The sequence below is a fragment of the Talpa occidentalis genome, unplaced genomic scaffold, assembly GCF_014898055.3.
Source record: "Talpa occidentalis isolate TD23 unplaced genomic scaffold, MPIMG_talOcc4v2.1 talOcc4.16, whole genome shotgun sequence".
Taxonomy (NCBI): domain Eukaryota; kingdom Metazoa; phylum Chordata; class Mammalia; order Eulipotyphla; family Talpidae; genus Talpa; species Talpa occidentalis.
Genome location: NW_023601653.1, coordinates 24151384 through 24170416, shown reverse-complemented (window position 1 = coordinate 24170416; position 19033 = coordinate 24151384). Strand labels below are relative to the sequence as shown.

The 19033-nt window shown below is 31.5% G+C and overlaps 1 protein-coding gene across 5 annotated transcripts in view; it reads left to right on the top strand.

Moving 5' to 3' along the window:
* The window catches only part of LRRIQ1 (leucine rich repeats and IQ motif containing 1), a 171851-nt gene that overhangs the window by 82031 nt on the left and 70787 nt on the right, over positions 1-19033 (top strand). For 3 of the 5 annotated variants that reach the window (XM_037515188.2, XM_054696173.1, XM_054696175.1), the window contains exons 20-24: positions 3187-3276; positions 4024-4142; positions 4658-4753; positions 5008-5090; positions 12503-12604. In XM_037515188.2, the coding sequence (XP_037371085.1) occupies positions 3187-3276; positions 4024-4142; positions 4658-4753; positions 5008-5090; positions 12503-12604 (490 nt within the window). Of the gene's footprint in view, positions 1-3186; positions 3277-4023; positions 4143-4657; positions 4754-5007; positions 5091-10904; positions 11120-12502; positions 12605-19033 lie in introns of those variants that run through there. The other 2 variants (XM_054696176.1, XR_008552187.1) reach the window with 2 other exon arrangements.

Here is a 19033-nt window from a genome sequence, read left to right as displayed (position 1 = left end):
TATTAGTCTCTTAAATCATGTAGAAAACAAAATGTAGAGTTTCAAAGTTGTTAATAAATAATATTAACTTTTATAGTGACCCATCTATTTACTATTACTGAGATCTTTATTTCGTCATGTGGTTTCCAAATGCAGTCTTTAATTTCAACCTGCAGGACTCCCGTTAGTATTTCTTTCAGGGCAAGGCTAATGGTAATGAGTTCTCTCAGCTTTTGTTTATATAGGAATGTTTTAATTTTCCCCATAATTTTGTGGGACAGTTTTGCCACATATAGGATTCTTGATTAATAGGGTCTTTTTTCTTTTAGCACTGTCTTCTGGACCTCCAAGTTGCAGATAAGTATCTGCAGATATTCTTACTAAGAATCCCTTGTAGGGCCTCCCTGGTGGCGCAGCAAATTAAGTGCAGTGCTGTGAAGCTGCCCGCAGCCTCTGCAGCCCGAGTTCAATCCCTGCCCAGCCTGGGAGATTCCCGCATGGCATGGCCAACCTCACCTGTCTCGCCCGCTGCTCTCCTCAGCAATGCTTTCGGTCAGTCTGCCTGTTCTTCTCCCTGCTCTCTCTCTGGTAAATCCTCTTACCCTCCCGCACCTCTGGAGTGTACCCCAAGTCTTGTACAAATAAAAATAGTCTTTAATAAAAAAGAATCCCTTATATGTGATAAGTTTCTTCTTGATTGCTACTTTCAGTATTCTCTTTGTCTTTTGAAAGTTTTATTGGAATGTATGTTGGTGCGAGTCTCTTTAAGGTCATCTTACTTTATATTCAGTGAGCTTCTTGGATGTTTATATTCATGTTTTTAACCAAATTCAGGGGCGTTTCGACCATCATTTCTTCAAGTAATCTCTCTGTTCCTTTATCTCTTCCTTTGTGACTCCCATGATACATATGCTGGTTTGCTCAGTGGTGTTCCATGGCCATTTAGGTTCTGTTCAATTTTTTCCCAGTAGTTTTTCATTCCATTCATTTGACTTGATAATTCACATTGTCTTATCTTCAAGTTCACTATTTCTTCTTTCTGCCTATTCAGCTCTTCCTTCAACTCCAAAATGTCATCTTGGTTTCTTTTCAGGTTTTCTATCTCTTCTTCATTGATATTTACATTTTGTTCACACATTATTTTTTCTCTTGTATAGTTCTTTGAGCATCTTTAAGATAGTTATTATGAAGTCTTTGTGTGGTAGATATGTTGTAGGTGTTTTTTAGGGATAGATTTATTTATTGTTTATTTGTTTTTGCCTATAAATGGCTCATAAACTTTCTTATTTCTTTGCATGCCTTGTGATTTTTGGTTTAAAAGTGAACATTTGAATCTAATAATGTGGTATCTCTGAAAATAAAATTTCTTTCCCAGTGTTTGATGGACATTTTGTTTTTAGTTTTGTCTTTGACTTTATTTGATTGTGTAGGCTTTCTCCGTGGGTAAGATCAACCTGAATTGTAAACTTAAGATATTTTCAGTTCTTTTCTAAATCTGTTCCTTACCTTGAGTATGTGTCTTGACTCTCTAATTTCCCCCATATATGCAGATGATTTTGAATAGCCTGATCTCTAATGTCTCCTTCTAAAAGAGGAAAAAGAGAAAAATGAAGTGTAGGGGGAAACAAGTCTTTTAAATCTTCTGGAAATCACTTATCTGGAGGGCTGTTAATAGAGAAGATTCCACAACAAAGGTCATCTACCTCTTTGTGCCATTGTGGACAAAGCAACAATCAGTAACCAGAAGGAACATCAGAAGCAACAGTCAATAATCAAAGGGCCAATCTCCAATATTTATTGCCCACCTGGCTCCCATAACCTGTGAAAAGCTACTCCTGGACAACCTGTGTTGTACCTTGGGAATGGAAGATAGGTAACGACCACCATGCTGAAGAGCTGAAAGTGACCAAAATTAACTGCAATTCACAATCCAACACTTCCCATGGAAGTTAAAACCCTTCAATAGTCTCCATAGTTCTGTGGATTCTACTAACATAATTATTATATAGATTGGAATACAGATTCTTCTTGGTTCCAACTCCACCATCTTCCCAGAATCCTCCAGCACACTACCTTTTATAGTAATATCTCCTTTACATCTTCTCTTCATTTTAGCAGTTTTTAACAACAAAAAAAAAAAAAGAATAGTAATTTGTTGATACACTGTGATCTTTTTTAGGATAGATGTGATTTTCCTTTAGTTGGCATATGAAATTAAGAAAGAAATCAAAAATCTAGGCCCTGAATCCTGGTTATAGTTTTGTATCAAATGACATTTCTTATAAAAACCACATATATGGTTCATAACTATGATAAAAGTTAAATAATCTCTCCCTAGAAGGAACGAAACAATATACCTGTCTAACCTAGTAGAGGTATCCTGTTTATATAAATAATCAAATAACCTGAAATGCTAAGACAAAATGCTGTGATTAAAGTCTGTTACTATACTGTAGCCTAGAGTCAGGTTGTCTTATTTTTGCTTTCCCAGTGTTCTTTCCAGATCTTGGTAGTTTAGATAAATAGAATCTAAATCTTACTACAGTAGCACAACTTCCAATGCAGAAAGATAAAATAAACTTGAAAATTACATAAATTGAAGGAAAAAAATGTTTTAAGATGAAGAGTAAGAGGTTTAAGTAGGATCATTTAAAATTTACATTTATATATAATTGAATAGAAAATATAATATCAGATACCATGTTCCTTATATTGCAATAAAATTCTGTTTTTTATCTGTTCAGTGAAATTTTGAAAAGAACTGAGTAAAAGTTATCTTTGCTTTTTTATATAAATAAAAAAAACTAATATGTTAAAATGCTATAAATTTTCAATAGTGAGGTTTGAGGAAGAATATTATAATTTGCATTATAAAGGGTTAAATGATTGTGTCCTTCAATTACATCTTGAGTTGGATTATGAATTACCAACAGTTACAGTGGGATTTACACCTTATTTTTTAGATCACTCAAGTTCTCCAGTTTGCTTATCTGCTTTGAATGAAAAATCTTATCCCATTTTTAGCATGTTTGCATTAAACAGATGCATGACATCTCACAATAACAAGTAGCAGATTGTGAATTTTCCTGTAAATAAAAATTCTGATATACTTTCTTAACATTTGTAGTATGTAAGACAATTTAAAAGACTCTTTGTAAAAGTTACACAAACTAAATTATGTACATTTTAATGTCATTATTTGTGCAGGCTGCCTTAGAGAAAGAATGGTTAGCTTTAGATTCCGCCCGCTTCCCTTCACAAACACTGTCTCTACCAAACCAGCTGCACTGGCCAAAGGTAACATGTCATGGAAACCTCTTAATGCTCGATCTTTGCTCATTTCTTAAGGTTATGCTATGCTGGAATGATTAATAATACAATTTATTGACTTGAAAAACACAATTACTTTTAGAAGCCTCTGACTTCCTCCTCATCCCCAGATGTAATTTTTCATGTAGCTTTTCTTTCATTTGCTTCTCATTTTTTTCTTTATTTTGGATTTCTTTCAACACTTTATTTCACAGTAGCAAAAAAAAATGATATGCTTCAGCTGCATATTCAGCAGTAGACTAAAATCACTAGTTGACAGCACTTTAAAAATACAAAAATATGCATTGAAAGGGCAACAGCTGAAGATTCTCAGTCAGAGGTCAATGGACTGCAATATCTGTTATTTATTTGATGATCTTTGAAGTTTTTGTTTTGTGAGGCTTTTTTTATAGATCTTTGCAATTAATCATTTTGCATATGCAAACTATACCAAAAGGGAAACTCCACAACCACAACAAAGGGCATTTATTATGTGCATTTAAAAAATTATTTTATATTTTATTAGATAATATAAATGTGTGTTTTTCTCAGTTTGTCATTTATCTGTACATTTTAAATTTGGGGTTTTTTTTTCTTTATCTACTATTAAAATTTTATGTAGCAAAGTCACAAATTTTTCTTCAAATGCTACTTGATGATATACATGTAAAGCAATATAATATGACTGCAAGTATTTTCAACCTATTTTAAAATTATGTACATTTTTTTTATAAGTTCTCTGGAACATTAAAATGTGATACTTCACTTAATTTACCAAGTCGTCCAGCTCAAGCATGGCTATGTAGTGAGAAAGAAAATATGTTTTCATCAGAACACACACATTTTAATAACAGGTAAGCAAATTACCTCTTAAGAGGACCAACTATTGAATAACAAGAATATTACACTCTTTCAAAAGTAGTAAATTGATGAAAATAGGTGTGGATTTACTTGTTTGAAGATTTAAGAACATTTAATGTTAAAAATTCAGTGATTTTATGGAATTTCCAGTAAATAATAATATTGTATGAGATTGGTGTATTAAAGCAACTAGAAAATATGTCAGTGAAATAATGTAATTAATCGTGGTAAGCAAGTGGACTTTTATATACTACTATTTGTGTAGAGATAAGGAATGGAATAAAAATTCCAGTGCCTCGTTTCTTTCGACAAAAGGATTGAAATATGCTTTACGTAATTGAAATGTAAACATTTTAAATTAATGGCAGACTTTTATTACTTTTCAAGATAAAGTTTTTCTGTAACTTAAATTGATTTTATTTTCAAGTTTGAGATAACATAAACAGCTTGTAGTTTTAAAAAGCGCTGGTATACTTGTGTTAGTTAATGTGTTTTTTTCTATTGCCAGGTCAGAAAATGGAACTTTATCCTTGACACCTGAATCAAAAACCAGTAAAAAGAGTTTGCTAAAATCTGAAAAAGAAGAAAAAATTTCAGAAGAATGGTATGTGGTCTATTTTATACTAAAATATTAACAAATTGACTTTTAAATGTCTAATACAGGTATTTTTCAAGACTTCAAGAATACTTTTGTTAGTTCTTAAGATACAAAATATCTGTTAAACTGAAGACTCTTATGTGTGCACCCATATTTGTTTTAGGGTAATATAATTCAGATATGTATATTTACATGTAAATGCATATGTAAATATGGTCTGGATATTTGCTTTGCCTTTCTTAAATTTAATCTTTTAATAGGGGCTTTAAAGATATTTCCACTGCTCAGCAAATGCTGAAGAGAGCACAGAAAATGAAATCAAAGAAATTAAGGAAAAAATTAGGTAAGTAAATAAAGCTCTTTGAATAATTACTCTCCGATATTGAAGATAAATTATTTTAAAATATTTTACCAAATTGTATTTAATGAGAACAGAAATAATATGCAGAGATATGAGTATATTTAAGTTAGTCATTCTATAATAACAAAAAACTTAGAGAAATTCATGTTATTACGTTGAATGATTTGTTATACTCTTCGATACTGTTCTCATGTTTCTCCTCCTGCTTACCAACTTTGTTATTGATTATTCCATCTATTGTGCACTGAGAATGATGCTGTAACTTGTTTGTAAGCTGATTTATTTGGGTAAATATTGATTCTAAACAGCTCTGCTCTGTGTCCTTATTCAACATTGTGTGTTAAAAAATTGCTTCAATGTTAAATTTACTATTTTTAAAAATTCATTAATTCCATAAATTTTAGCTATGAAAACTTCACAATTTGACATTTTGGAAAAGAAGCACAATATATATCTTTCATGATTATGCAAAACTTAGGAAATGTTCAAAGACATCTTCTCTTCTATCCCAGAATAGCCTGGGGTATTTTTCAAATTATTTCTGTTTCTTTGGACACCTCTAGTTATTTTGCAGAAATTACCTAATATGTGGACTAGTTTAAAATAATAGATTATTATATCTTTATATCTGTACTTAAAACTATTTAAAATTATTTGCTATTGCATATAACTTTGCATTTAATTATGATTTTATAAATATTTACTCATGAACTCACAAGTAAAATGTCTTTTTTTGCACTACTCATAAATAAAATGCCTTTCATAAGATTATTTTGAGCTTCTCTTGTTTATGAGTTTCTCTTACAAAGATATTACTGCCAGTGAAATGTTTCCATAAAATTACTATCATTCATGAGAAGAGCAATGGATCTATACTTATCCTTAGAATTTTAGCTTATGTAACTTTATTTTTTTTACAAAGAAACATTAATAAGATTTATTTTTATCTTTATTACCTTTCTATGTGTTATTTTTAATCATTAGTTCAGTAATAGAATTCTAACACATATATATAGTAAGAAAAAAATAGAAATAAAATTACCAAAATGCTGTTGGTACAATACATACCAACCATTGAAAATTACTGATGATTATTTTATAATTACAAATGTTCAGCTTTCTTTTTTTGGTGTTATATTAGTACTCCTATTTTGTGTTTGATAACTTATATTTTTTGTTATGTACTAAAGCTTGTCAAGTCTAAAATATTGAAATTTTAAGCCCTTTTATAGTACATATGTGGTCTGTTCATCAACTTGTTTTGTATATCCTGCACATTTGTTTTGTAAATCCCTATTATGTCATGAGGGATCTGTGAACTGAATACTATGTGGAGGGTACCCAGGAAAATAACAACATTCTGCCCTTAACTGTAGTGAGACTTCTTTTGGATCCAAGGAAGTGGAATCTAGTACGGTATCAGAGTAGTCTGATAAGTTTTTTATTGCCTTGAAGTATATGTCAGCTCAACTTCAACAATATTAACTAACATTCTTTTAACAGTTGTTTTGAGAATGATAAAAGTTCTGAAATTCCTGCAGTAAGTTCAAATATCAGAAATGGTTTTAAAACAGATTCAGCCAATGTTCAACAAGTAATTATTACTTATTTATGATAAAAATCTATATTTTTATAGATACTTACGGTGTTTGTAGTAGTCTCTGAGAGTGAAGTTAAGTAAAAGCTTATGTTGTTTAACTTTTCATTGTCTATGAAAATACATAGGTCCTTTTTACCAGTTCTTGTATCTGAGTACTGTTTTTAGTTTGAGTAAATTTTTCATAAATCAGCATAGCAAATAATATTTTTATCAAAAGTTTCAATGAGGAATATATACTCAGGTATAAAATCATTGTTTTTAAAGGCCAACGATTAGGCATCATTGTAATAAAAATTAAAAAAGATTAAATATCTTTTTAACTGTCACAAGGGGGCATGGTAGGGTAACAAATGAAAAGAGAACAACCAGTCAGCCAACAACTATATCTTACTCTTAACATTTGACAATGGTCATTAAGCATAAACTGTTAGATAAAAATCCAAATGATAGTTGTTTAATTTTTATGGGAATCATTACTCTAATTTCAAGATTGTAAACCAAATTGTATTCTTATTACTGTGTGAAATTTTGCATCTCTATGTTAAACTTTTTATTTTTGCTTCCCCTCACAATACTATTAGATTCACAAAATAAAGCATTTTTTTCTTTGAAATTTGAGTGCTGAAATGTAAAATAATGATGGCCTTGAAATTTTCCTTACTCTATTTACTCTCCCACAACAAATATATTCAAGATAAGATTAAACAAAAAAATATATATATAGCAATCAGTGGGATCCTCTTCAATTATGAAAGTTTATTCTTCTACTAAGTTGACGATGTAGCATTTTGATCTGTGAGAGAAACCCATTTAAGTCTTTCTACCACTGGTTTTCTATTTACACCATACACATGATTTTCCATGTGTATATTTCACTCAATGGCATGCTGCTGCCTAAATGATAATTTTAATCTTTTACTCACTAATCAAAAGATGTTTTAAATATTCAAATTTGTTAAATACTAAAATTTTATTAGTAATTGTCAAATATACACAGAGATTTAAATCTTGTAAGAATTTGCCAATTTGAAATTTTTGAACCACCAGAGGGCAACATTGTCCATAAAATTATAGGAAATTAACCAGCTCTGTGGAGTTAGGGAGGGTGACAGGGAGAGGCCTCAGAAAATAGAAACTTTAACTGAATGAAACCAATTACATCCTACAATCTAACAAAGCAGTAATCCTCAAGGAAGTGTAAATGCAGCATGTGGAAACTTTAATCCAAATCACTGCTTTGAAAAACCTTAGAGCAAGTTACTCAATAGCAATCACTTAATATCATTTCCTGTTTGTATAATGCACATATATTTATTAGTCAAGTGATATTATTCAATACTATTTGATTTAAGATGAGAGTGAAAATAGGATAAATGGCAGGGGACCAATTATCTAAGGAAATTTCAGATACAGAAGAATACCACCAAGGTTGCTGATTAATGAAGAAGCAAGGACTGAGGAAACATGCAGCCATCAGAGAAGACTCAATATTGATACTTCTATTGGGATAAGTGAGTGTAGCTGTTAAAAAGAAGCAGGAGAGAAAGCAGGCATTGATTGGAAATCAGTTATGGGTTGGAATCGTAAACTGTAATGAGTTCTCATCTGTTTGAGCTCGGGTTCCTATTGTTGTTACTAACACAGTAATAAGAATGTAAAATGATTTACAATCTGGTACTTAGAGTAATGTTTTTGAACATAAACATTAACCAGTAATGACTGGTCTTGTTTTGGTAAAGTTTTTATTTGTTTGTTTGGTGTTGCATCACGCACAAACATAATTTCAGAGTTTGGTGATCTGCATCAGAATTTAACAGATACCAGGGCAGTTTAAATTTAAAGAATTCAATGAAGAGCATCATGTGCAAGGTGAGGGTTGCTGGTTTATTGAAAACATGCAGCGCCATTCACCTCAAGGTAGTAAACATAATTGGTAACAAAGACTTAGATGAGCTCAATGGGGTGTGGTGCTTTCTTCAGAGAGGATGAGGGCTGAGTATAGAAATTTTGGTAGAAAGCAGCTGGTAAGAAGTTTAAGAGCCAAGAATAAAAGGATGAAGATGTAATATGGTTTTTCTGCATTTATCATATTTATGCAGATTAAATTTCATAGTTAGAAAAAAGAAAGCACAGAATGAAGGAAACAAGGTTAATTTAGTTGTAAGGGAAGAGCCACAATGAGTGATAAGAATAATCTTGCAGCTGTTTGCCACAATTGCACAGTGTCGACTACATTTCAAGTATTCGGTATGTATTTGCTGATTTTTTTTTTCCATGAAGAAAATAAGTTTGAGACTGTGCTGAGAATATTATAGTTATAGCCAAGAGTTTAAGTAGAAAATAGGAAAAGCTAACTTTAAATATAAATTAAGTAGTTCTTGAGTTATAGCAATAAAATCAGGTTGCAAAATGATAGAGTGTTAAGACAGAAGGATCAAAAGAGAACAGGATATAGATAAAGCTGTACCAAAATTAACTTACCAATGATTTATTTTGTTTACTCAGTAATTTACCAAAAAGAATTTGCAAGAATTTTTGTCAAATATTGCTTTCTTGTGCTCTCAACAAAATAATAGTAAAACTCATCTGTATAGTAAGATCTTTGTTCCCCACTGAATTTCCAGAACCTAATACTATGTCTAGTGTATGGTAAATGTGCAACTGTTGATTGAATCAGCATAAATTAGATAGTCACTAAATACATTTGACTCTGTGTGTGTATGACAGCCTTGTAAATATGTTTATATACGGAAAGGCAAATTTAAATTAGTAAGTAATACTCCTTATAATATGATGAAATATAACTAGTCATTCATCCTTAATATAAAACTTATTTTACATCACTGCTATACTTGGCACATATAAAAAATGGATCATAACCAGATTTTTATCTATGAAATCAACAATAATAAGCCAGTGAACTAAGATTGGTATTATAGAATGAAAAAGGATTACACAAGGGATGAAATAATTTTAAGGATACTCTAATGCCTAAATAAAATTATGTTACTGAAATGAGATTATGGTTCTGAAGTGTCAAGTACAGATATACAAGCATAACAGAAACTCAGCTTACTTATGGCCTTCTTTAAATATAAAGCTATATTTAAAATCTATTTCCTAGACACTGAGTAAATCATGTTGGGAGATAGATATTAATAACAAAAAATTAAAAAAAACAGCAATATAGAACTGCCATGATGATCTTAGAGGAGTAGACTTAAAAGTACAGCACTGGGGACCTCCCTGGTGGCACAGGCAGTTGAGCGCAGTGCTATGAAGCTGTCTGCAACCTCTGCAGTGCCAGTTCAATCCCCGCTGGCCTAGGAGCAACCCACATGGCGAGCAGACCTCTCCTGTCTCACCCACTGCTCCCCTCAGCAGTGTATTTCGTCAGTCTGCCTGTTCTGTTTCCTGCTCTGTCTCTGGTAAATCCTCTCACCCTTCCACGAATCTGGCCTGTTCCCTGATTTTTGTATAAATAAATCTTTAAAAAAAAAAGTACAGCACTGACTTTTTAATGCAAGAAAAGTGTCACAAGCAATAGTCTTTAGAATATTATCTCCTGGCATTCTTATTCAATTGTGCATTTTTTAGAATAAGATTAGTCTTATTCACAGTGATATTTTCAAGAATTATCAAAACCAAGTGATTTTTTTTCACATCTCAAATTGATATGATCTTTGATTCTTATCATAATCCATTTTTAATTTGATTTAAGGTTTAATTCAATTTAAAGTGCAGTTAATCAGAATGTTTTACAATAAAATGATACTGAAAATGACAATCCTTACTCTTAATGAATAAAATTATTTTATTGAGTAAATTAAGCTAGATAACTCTTGTAAATATTTTATAACTTATTTAATATTGGTAACAGTATGAGAAAAGTGCTATTGTTACACATTTCACCTATTAAGAAATCAAGTCATAAAGAGATTATTTGCCCAAGAGAGTGCCAAAGAACTCATAGACAAGCCACACCTTTATTCCATGTGCTTGCTATACTGAATAAAATGGAGACAGCTGTGGATCCATCAATCTATTTCTTACATATCCTATCTTTTTCTACGAAGCCTTTAAGATGTCTACTAGCTGACATTTGAGTACCAACACTTTGGTTTTGCTATTTTAAACACATTATTTCACTAATTCTCACAGTAATATTTCAAATCAATATTATTTCTATTGGACAGAGAAGGCAAAAAATAAGAGGAATATATTCAGATACCTACAAGTAGAAAAGTTGCCACTTGGATCTAAACCAGGTCTGTTAATTTGTAATGTTTTTGCTCAGGAAATACATAGATCAAACAGAATGGAAAGAGAGTAGGATAATGTGTAGGAAAATCAGAAGGTTATAAATAATACATAGAATATGTTATGTCCATGGTAATCTCTCTTTTGTGACTAATGCTCCTTTTGACATGTCAACTTGATTTTTTTTTGTAAATGACTTAGATGATATATAATATTTATTATATTGAATATATATTCACAGATTCTTATTATTCTTCTTGACAAATCCTATTGAATACATTAGAAGATTCAACTCATAATACTTTAGGCATATATAATTATGAACAATATCTAAATATTGAACAATACTTTCCCTAATCTTCAGAAATAGATTCCTCTGTGAAACATGTAAATCATCTTTAGTAAGGATAAATTATTAGAAGAAGACTAATGGAACTCTACTGTTTGTTCATACTTGAGAATAACTTTGCAAGTATTATTTTGCTATCAAATGTACATTTAAAAAAACATGCTGCCTTAACATTTAATTAAAATATGTATTTTGAACTTTGTAATATTTAAAATCTTATTTTTCCAATTAGCATATTCAGTTCTTTTATACTAAGTATTAATCAAAGACCTCTAAAACTCTTTTCCCAAGATGACATGAGATATTAAAAAAAGTATGCTTCCAATAAGTGTGGTTTTATGATAACCTACTTTAAATGTGTAATTTTCCATTTACACTACACTTTGTTATGGACACCACTAATTTTTCCTCACAGTTCTTCAACAAGCAAGAGCCTTTATCTTAATTCAACTGTGTCCAATCCCCAACTTCATATTTCATAAAACCACTCATGACTACTAGAAAGTTACAGGGCCCTACATTTACAGTCATCCTATTTATTTTGTAAATTAATAAATCTAGAATATTCTTGGCTATGAAGTATATAGAATTTATGCATCTTTGTTATGTAAATACAATGTATTAGAGCAAAAGAGAAGCCACTGAATTATCTGTTAAATTAACAAAATGATTTTTTGTATCTGATCTTCATCGCATTAATTGTCTTGCTTCCATCTCCAATACCCCAGCTCACAGGCTAGAGATAAAGTCAGGTGTATAATTCTTCCTGTAGTAAAAGTTTATATATTGCGCATTTATGGAAATTTTACTTTATTTCAGCAGAAATATCAGGAATTTAAGACAGGAACTAAAATAATAAACAGTAAAACTCCCCAAATAAAAGATGATACCAGAACTGGAAAATTTAATGTAAACTTTTCATATTGCTAGTATTTCTGCTCTTTGTGTTTAATATATGTGTATGTATTTAAGCAAATATCCAAGAATATAGGAGTGGTTAGTATATATTTTCACCATTGTGAAGATTTTTAAATAACATCAGTAATTTCACAGTCTTAGAGAATAGGTATTTTTTATTACTAGTACTATTATTTAGTACTATTTTTTATTACTATAACATGTGGCCATTTCAAATAAGTAATGACTTAGAACTGAACTTCTGTCTCGCCTTGCTCTTTTGTCTAGATGCCACTGTGCGCTTAGAATTATTCAAAAACAATGAAGATAAAGTTTCCTTTTCAAAATCACCAAAGAAGATACAGCCCAGAAGAGATGGTTATTTTGAAGGTATGTTTTAATCACAGATATATAGGTAAAAAAAAAAGAGAGAGATAGAAAATTATATTTAAACAATTTTTCAGTTCTTCAGTCATCCTAAAGCACATATATGAAAAAATTATGTTTAAAATACAATTAGATAAAAGTTGAAATATGGCTCTTAGAGCTAAAATACTAATTTAGATTATGGATTCATTAGGATGATAGTTTAGCATTTATATCAATGCTTATATAAATTTGAATTCCTTAGATTTTATGTGAAAGTATTGTAGTGCTATCATCAGTGTTACTAATTCATTTAAATTTTATAGTGACAGATACTACTAGCCTATATAAATGAAAGTGATCACATGTTGAATTATATCCTAATATATTTACTGCCAATATTCACATTGTATTAAACCTTATATATTAAATCCTGGAATTTTAAATATTTTATAATATTTGAAACTTGCCTATTCACTGTTAGGATTTGCACTTCAAATAGTACATTTTATTTCCAGTTTTAGCATTGAGAGGAATTATGGACTTATATTATTAAATAGAAATATTTGAATGTAATAGAGCAGCAAATATGACATAGAATAAATTTGCTACTGCTTTTTCTTTTATATTAGAATGTTTGTAGTTTTGCCTATGCTTTTATTTTTTTATTTATTTTTTTTTTTTTATAGAGGCATGTTTTTTTTTTTTATTTTTATTTATTTATTTGTTTGTTTGTTTTTTGTTTATACATGCACTGGGTACAGTCAGAAGCGCGGGAGGGTGAGAGAATTCACCAGAGCCAGAGCGGGGAGCAGAGCAGGCAGAAGGACCGAAGTACACTGCTGAGGGGAGCAGCGGGCGGCAGGAGAGGTCTGCGCGCCATGTGGGACCCTCCTCTGGTGGCCGGGGAGCAGCCGGGGATCGAACCGGCGCCGCAGAGGCTGCGGGCAGCTTTGCAACCCAGCGCTCAACCGCTGCGCCACCGGGGAGGCCCTGCCTATGCTTTTAGATTACAATTTCTAGTAGAAAAAAAATGAGTCAAATGTATCTGAATGGAACTGAACTTTTCAGATTTTTAACAATTATTCTTCTAAATGTGTAAAGTTCAAATGTATGCATCATCATGCCATGATTAAAAATTGATATATTTGGGCCTCCCCGGTGGCGCAGCGGTTGAGCGCTGGGTTGCGAACCTGCCCGCAGCCTCTGCGGCACCGGTTCGATCCCCGGCTGCTCCCCAGCCACCGGAGGATGGTCCCACATGGTGCGCAGACCTCTCCTGCGGCCCGCTGCTCCCCTCAGCAGTGTACTTCTGTCCTTCTGCCTGCTCTGCTCCCTGCTCTGGCTCTGGTGAATTCTCTCACCCTCCCGCGCTTCTGACTGTACCCAGTGCATGTATAAACAAAACAAGCAAATAAATAAATACATAAATAAATAAACATGCCTCTATAAAATTAAAAAAAAAACTTTAAAAAAAAATAAAAATAAAAATTGATATATTTGATATATGTTTCTACTCAGTGATGTTTCAAATTAAAGAAAATATAATAATTACCAATTTTATACTTTTCTAAAGATTATTATTATTTTGGGGATGAAGAGATGGGTTCTAGAACTTTCTTTAAACTATATAGGAATAAGTTAGGAAAAGCAAGTGTGGTGAGTTATTGAAATTGTTGACTTAGATTTTTTTTTATTGAGATAACATTGGTCTACTACAATTGTTTATGATTTAAAAGTATAAGATCACACCCTTCAGGTGTATGTTATCACACTACACCCACCAAAGGTGGTAATAATCCTCTACTTTAGTTCAACGTGCCCCCTCCCCACTTTGCTCTGCCTCCCTCCCTCCCCCTGTAGCAGTCTCAATTCTACAGTCAGATTTCTGGTGTTTGTTATTTCTTTAATAATTAATTTTTAATAATAAAACATTTTGAAAATCTGGTGGGCATTGAAAATATCAATATCCATTTTTGTTTCAATGACATTCATGTATGTATTGGTATCTTTATAGAAACAAAATGTTTCTAGTCTAAAATAAGACTTTGGTTTTAATCATTGTTCATTGTTATAGTCTTAACATCATTTCACTGTTTTAAAAGAGTAGGCATTCTACTATAATCAGTAATAACTCCATAAATACTACATGTTTTATAGAAATATTATTACATTGTTACTTTAGGAAAGAAATGCCTGGAATGAAAATAATTAAGGCATTTTTACCCTTCTTCAGTAGGTACCTCAGAATCAAAAAAAAAAAATAAATCTATCTTTCCATTTTCTCTGTATTTGTCTTATGAAATATGAAGGTATATTACTATCAAGAATATTATATCAGTATGTAGAGTGTATTTATTGACTTATACCAATATAAACTATATAAGGAATAGTTCAAGTCGTGGTCAAGTTTCCTATCAGACATGGAACATTTTCACATGTGTCTTACGATGTGATATCTATTTTTGTTTTCTTTCTCCCATATGAAATATGTTAAAATTTACTTTGTTGTAGTAATTGTTCTGGGCCTTCTTATTTTTCATTGAGGTGTACCTTTGATTTATAGTACAATTTATGTTTCAGGAGTATAGCTTAACACCTTGATAAATGTATATACCGCATCACACTCACCACCAGAGGTCTAATTACCACTAACCTCTATCCACAAATGCCCTCTATCCATTTTTCGCCATTTCTCAAACCCCATTCCCTCCAGTGACCACCATTTTGTTGTCAGAGTCTAAAAGTGTTTCTTTTTTGCTTGTTTGATTTTTTACTTCCTCAAGTACATTTGACATTTCATTAATTTCACCCACTGTTCTTTATGTATGTACTAGATATTCTAGTGACTAATTTTGAGGCTTTTCTTTTTTTTTTTAAGGAATGAGCTTGAAATCTTTGCACATACCTGAACTTTTTTCCTAATTTTATTTTTATTTCTGCTCTCTTTGTTCAAGGGGAAATGAGTGAGGCAAAGATAACTTGATCATCAAATCCCAGTTGTCTTTAACTGCTGCTCTGGTCTCATATACATCTGACACTCATACTTATTTTCTGACGGGTCACAGAGACCTATTTCCAAGTTAACAACCTGACTAACCCCAGTTTCCCAGTAGAGGGCACATTTTTTTTAACCGGGTCTTTTGAGATACAAAATATAAAATGCACCTGTTGTAAGAGTACAATTCAATGAATTTCAATATATTTATAAATATACAACCATCACCACGATCTAATTTTAGAATCCTGGGAGAACATTTTTCCTTTTTAAAATGCAAATAAGTTAATAGTTTACATCTTACCTCCTAAAGTGAGAAAGATCAGAAATAGATTTTGTTATAGGTTTAGATTGAATGGCATGCTGGCACTGTCTTGTAATTCTCTTAGTTTTGTTGGAATTAGATCTTTGTATTATTTGACTATATTTTTCTGTAATTGATATTTATTTTATTATAACATTACACTTTTAATATATCATATTTTACAAAATACCATTCGATGTTGCATATTCATAAAGTATTGACAATATTTGTTTAGCTCCCAAATTTAGGCCTTTAACCTAGCCATGCTTACCTCCTTCCAGAGTAACCTCATACATATGCCATGTGTCAGAGATCAGTCAGCTTTCCCTATAAGACATGACTAGAGTCCAAGGACTTTTCAGATTCAAAATTAGTTGACTTGATTCATTTGTTTATTTAACTGCATCTGTGTAGTGCTAGCTGTCTATATTGGCTTATCTGTATCACCTCTAATCCCCAGTTGGGTTTAAATAACTGATTTTTCCTTAAAATTTGCATCACTTTCTTAATACCTTGCAGATCTCTCACAAAGTTTCCTTTTTTCTGCTTCAAATGTTCAATTTGTATTCTTGACATCATTTTTCTTAGCTATCATTGGCTTCAGAAGTATAGTTTAATAGATGTAAGTGTAGACTCTCAAGTTAGTTTAACACAGTTTGATTCTTCTTTTCACTATTTATTCAATTTGTGACCTTATAACATTATTTAACTTCCTATATAGCATTATTGTTCAACTGTAAAATAGTACATAGTTGTTGGAGATCCTATTTATAACATGTTTGAAACACATATCATAAATACATAGTAAATACTCAAAACTTGTTGTCATTGGCAATAGTCATTTTTTAAAAACAGCACTTTTATTTGCACTCAGTAGTATGTATGATATTTCTTGCTGAGTACCATGCTGAGTTTTAAATTCTCTGATTCAATTTACTCAGTAAAACTAAAAAAGGTATTACTATAACTGTCAACATTTTACAGTTGTGGAAACTGGTTTTGAGAGTTTTATAAGTGACTTGCCCAAGGTCATACATAAGTGATTGAAGGGAAATGGGAATGATTTCTTTGTCAAAACAAAGCTAGCAAAAACCAAACAAAATGCAGACACTGAAGAGCCAAAGTTCTAAAAATATTTTTTATAAACTCTGAAAACCTAGTAACCAATTTTACTTTTTCTTTCTCATAGCTTGTATTAATATATGATTAAAAGTTTAGGGTCAGCATAATTAAAATATGATTTTGCCCTGAGCTAAATTATTACAAATTTTATTTTAGTGCTGCCTCACCTAAGTATCATAAATTTATTTCTTTACCAATTATTAAATACCAAGGCAGTTAGTCTCTAAGTAAAGAGTTATCTCATTTTCGGTCACCTGTTTAAATTTTCAGAGAGACGGGAATCTCTCCATATAGTACCAAAATACACCTATATTTTTGGCTCACTTTTTCCACATTTTATTTATACATAAATTAAATGTTTCCTGCTTTCATTTGCTGAAATTTAAAAATTTTATATTCCTAAGGCCAACACCAAATTTAATCTCTTAGATTTGGCCAAGCAGGGATGTTAGACAAGCCAGGAAAATAATTGGATCTACTCCAACAGCTTTCTCAGAGAGAGACAGGATTAGTCTTAGCTCCTTCAATTTCTGGGGCAATTTTACTTGATTTTAAAGTCAGGTTTTCTTAATTCCCAGTCTGGAGCTGTCATCACTAACATGCTTTCCATTTTTCCTCTTATAAAACTGAATATTTACACATACCATATGTCCTTATACATCATAGATGTTCAAATATCTTTGTATTAAATTTTTGAGTATTGAAGGCATTAAAAGACCTTTAATTTCTATAGTTTTTACTTCAGAGCATTTCTAATCAAATCATCTTCTTTTGTGGTATTTTTTATTTTATGATTACAGGCATTTTCTTCTCCAGCTTTCTTCCTTTTTATACCAGCTTAGAGTACAAAGTCACATTATGTAGATTGTTTTAAAGTAGGTCTTATATTTCCATAGCAGTATAGAGTACTTACTAATAGTGACAACCTGACTAGGTATTAAGAGCTGAAAGAATAAGTGACACAGGATTCAGACAACCAAAGAACATCTGAAGGCATGCTCTTAAGAAGAGATGCTCGCAATCTAATTTCCATGGAGCAAGACTCTCCATTGTCAAAGTAGACATAGCCATGAAAACTTCTAAAATGTCATCTGTTCCTCGCTATTTCAGTTTCCAACAAACATAGCATTTTGAATTACTATTTTCCTACCAAAGTACTGATTCCTTGTACTTTTTAGTATCCATAAATTACTTGTTTTAAATATTTTTATTGAATTAATACTGGTTTGCATCACTGTTTGCATTATAGGAGCGTAAGCTTTCCCCCTTCAGGTGTTGTTGCTATAGTGCACCCACTACCAAGGAACTCTTATTTTAACAAATAAAGATACAAAATAATCCCTTAAATAGCTGCAAAGTGCTAATATAATATATTTAAACATATGGCTTCCTTTGTCAAATTGGACTTTCTGTCCCTGACAGAAAAGTTCTTTACTCCTCTGCTTCTTGCCGTCTCAGTCAATACTCCCTTAGAAAAACCTTTCTGGCGCTAGCTTGGAAAATTGCTCAATGTGTTCCCGCAGAATCTGGGGTAAACTTCATCTACCAAGTAATATAATATAAAAGCTCTTTTATTCTTTGCTGACCATTTGTACAAAGAATTGTTCCAAGTGCTTTTTCTATAATTAATGAAATCTTATAGCAACATTTTGAGATAGAAGACCAAACTTTCATTCTTAGGAAAGTTGAAGATTTGTCTGTACACACAAGAATTAAAGATGGCTAGCAAAAGCTTATAGTTTAGTTTTGTATGATAATGCTGGAAATTTTATTTTTAAAAAATCTAATTGAAGCCATTGGAGCAAAAGCAAGTAAAGAATTATGAGTCAACAAAGAAATCTAGAGGGCTGAGAGGCTGATAAAAGCTTCTGATAATGTCATTAGTCCAACTAGGTGAACTGGAAATAGACTCTCTTCTAGTCTCTTGGCAGAAACAAATATAAACCATCTCCAGAAATAGATAACACCATTCCAAGCTTCCAGTTATCTCTACATGTTTTCTCATACAATATTTGGCACACAATAGGAA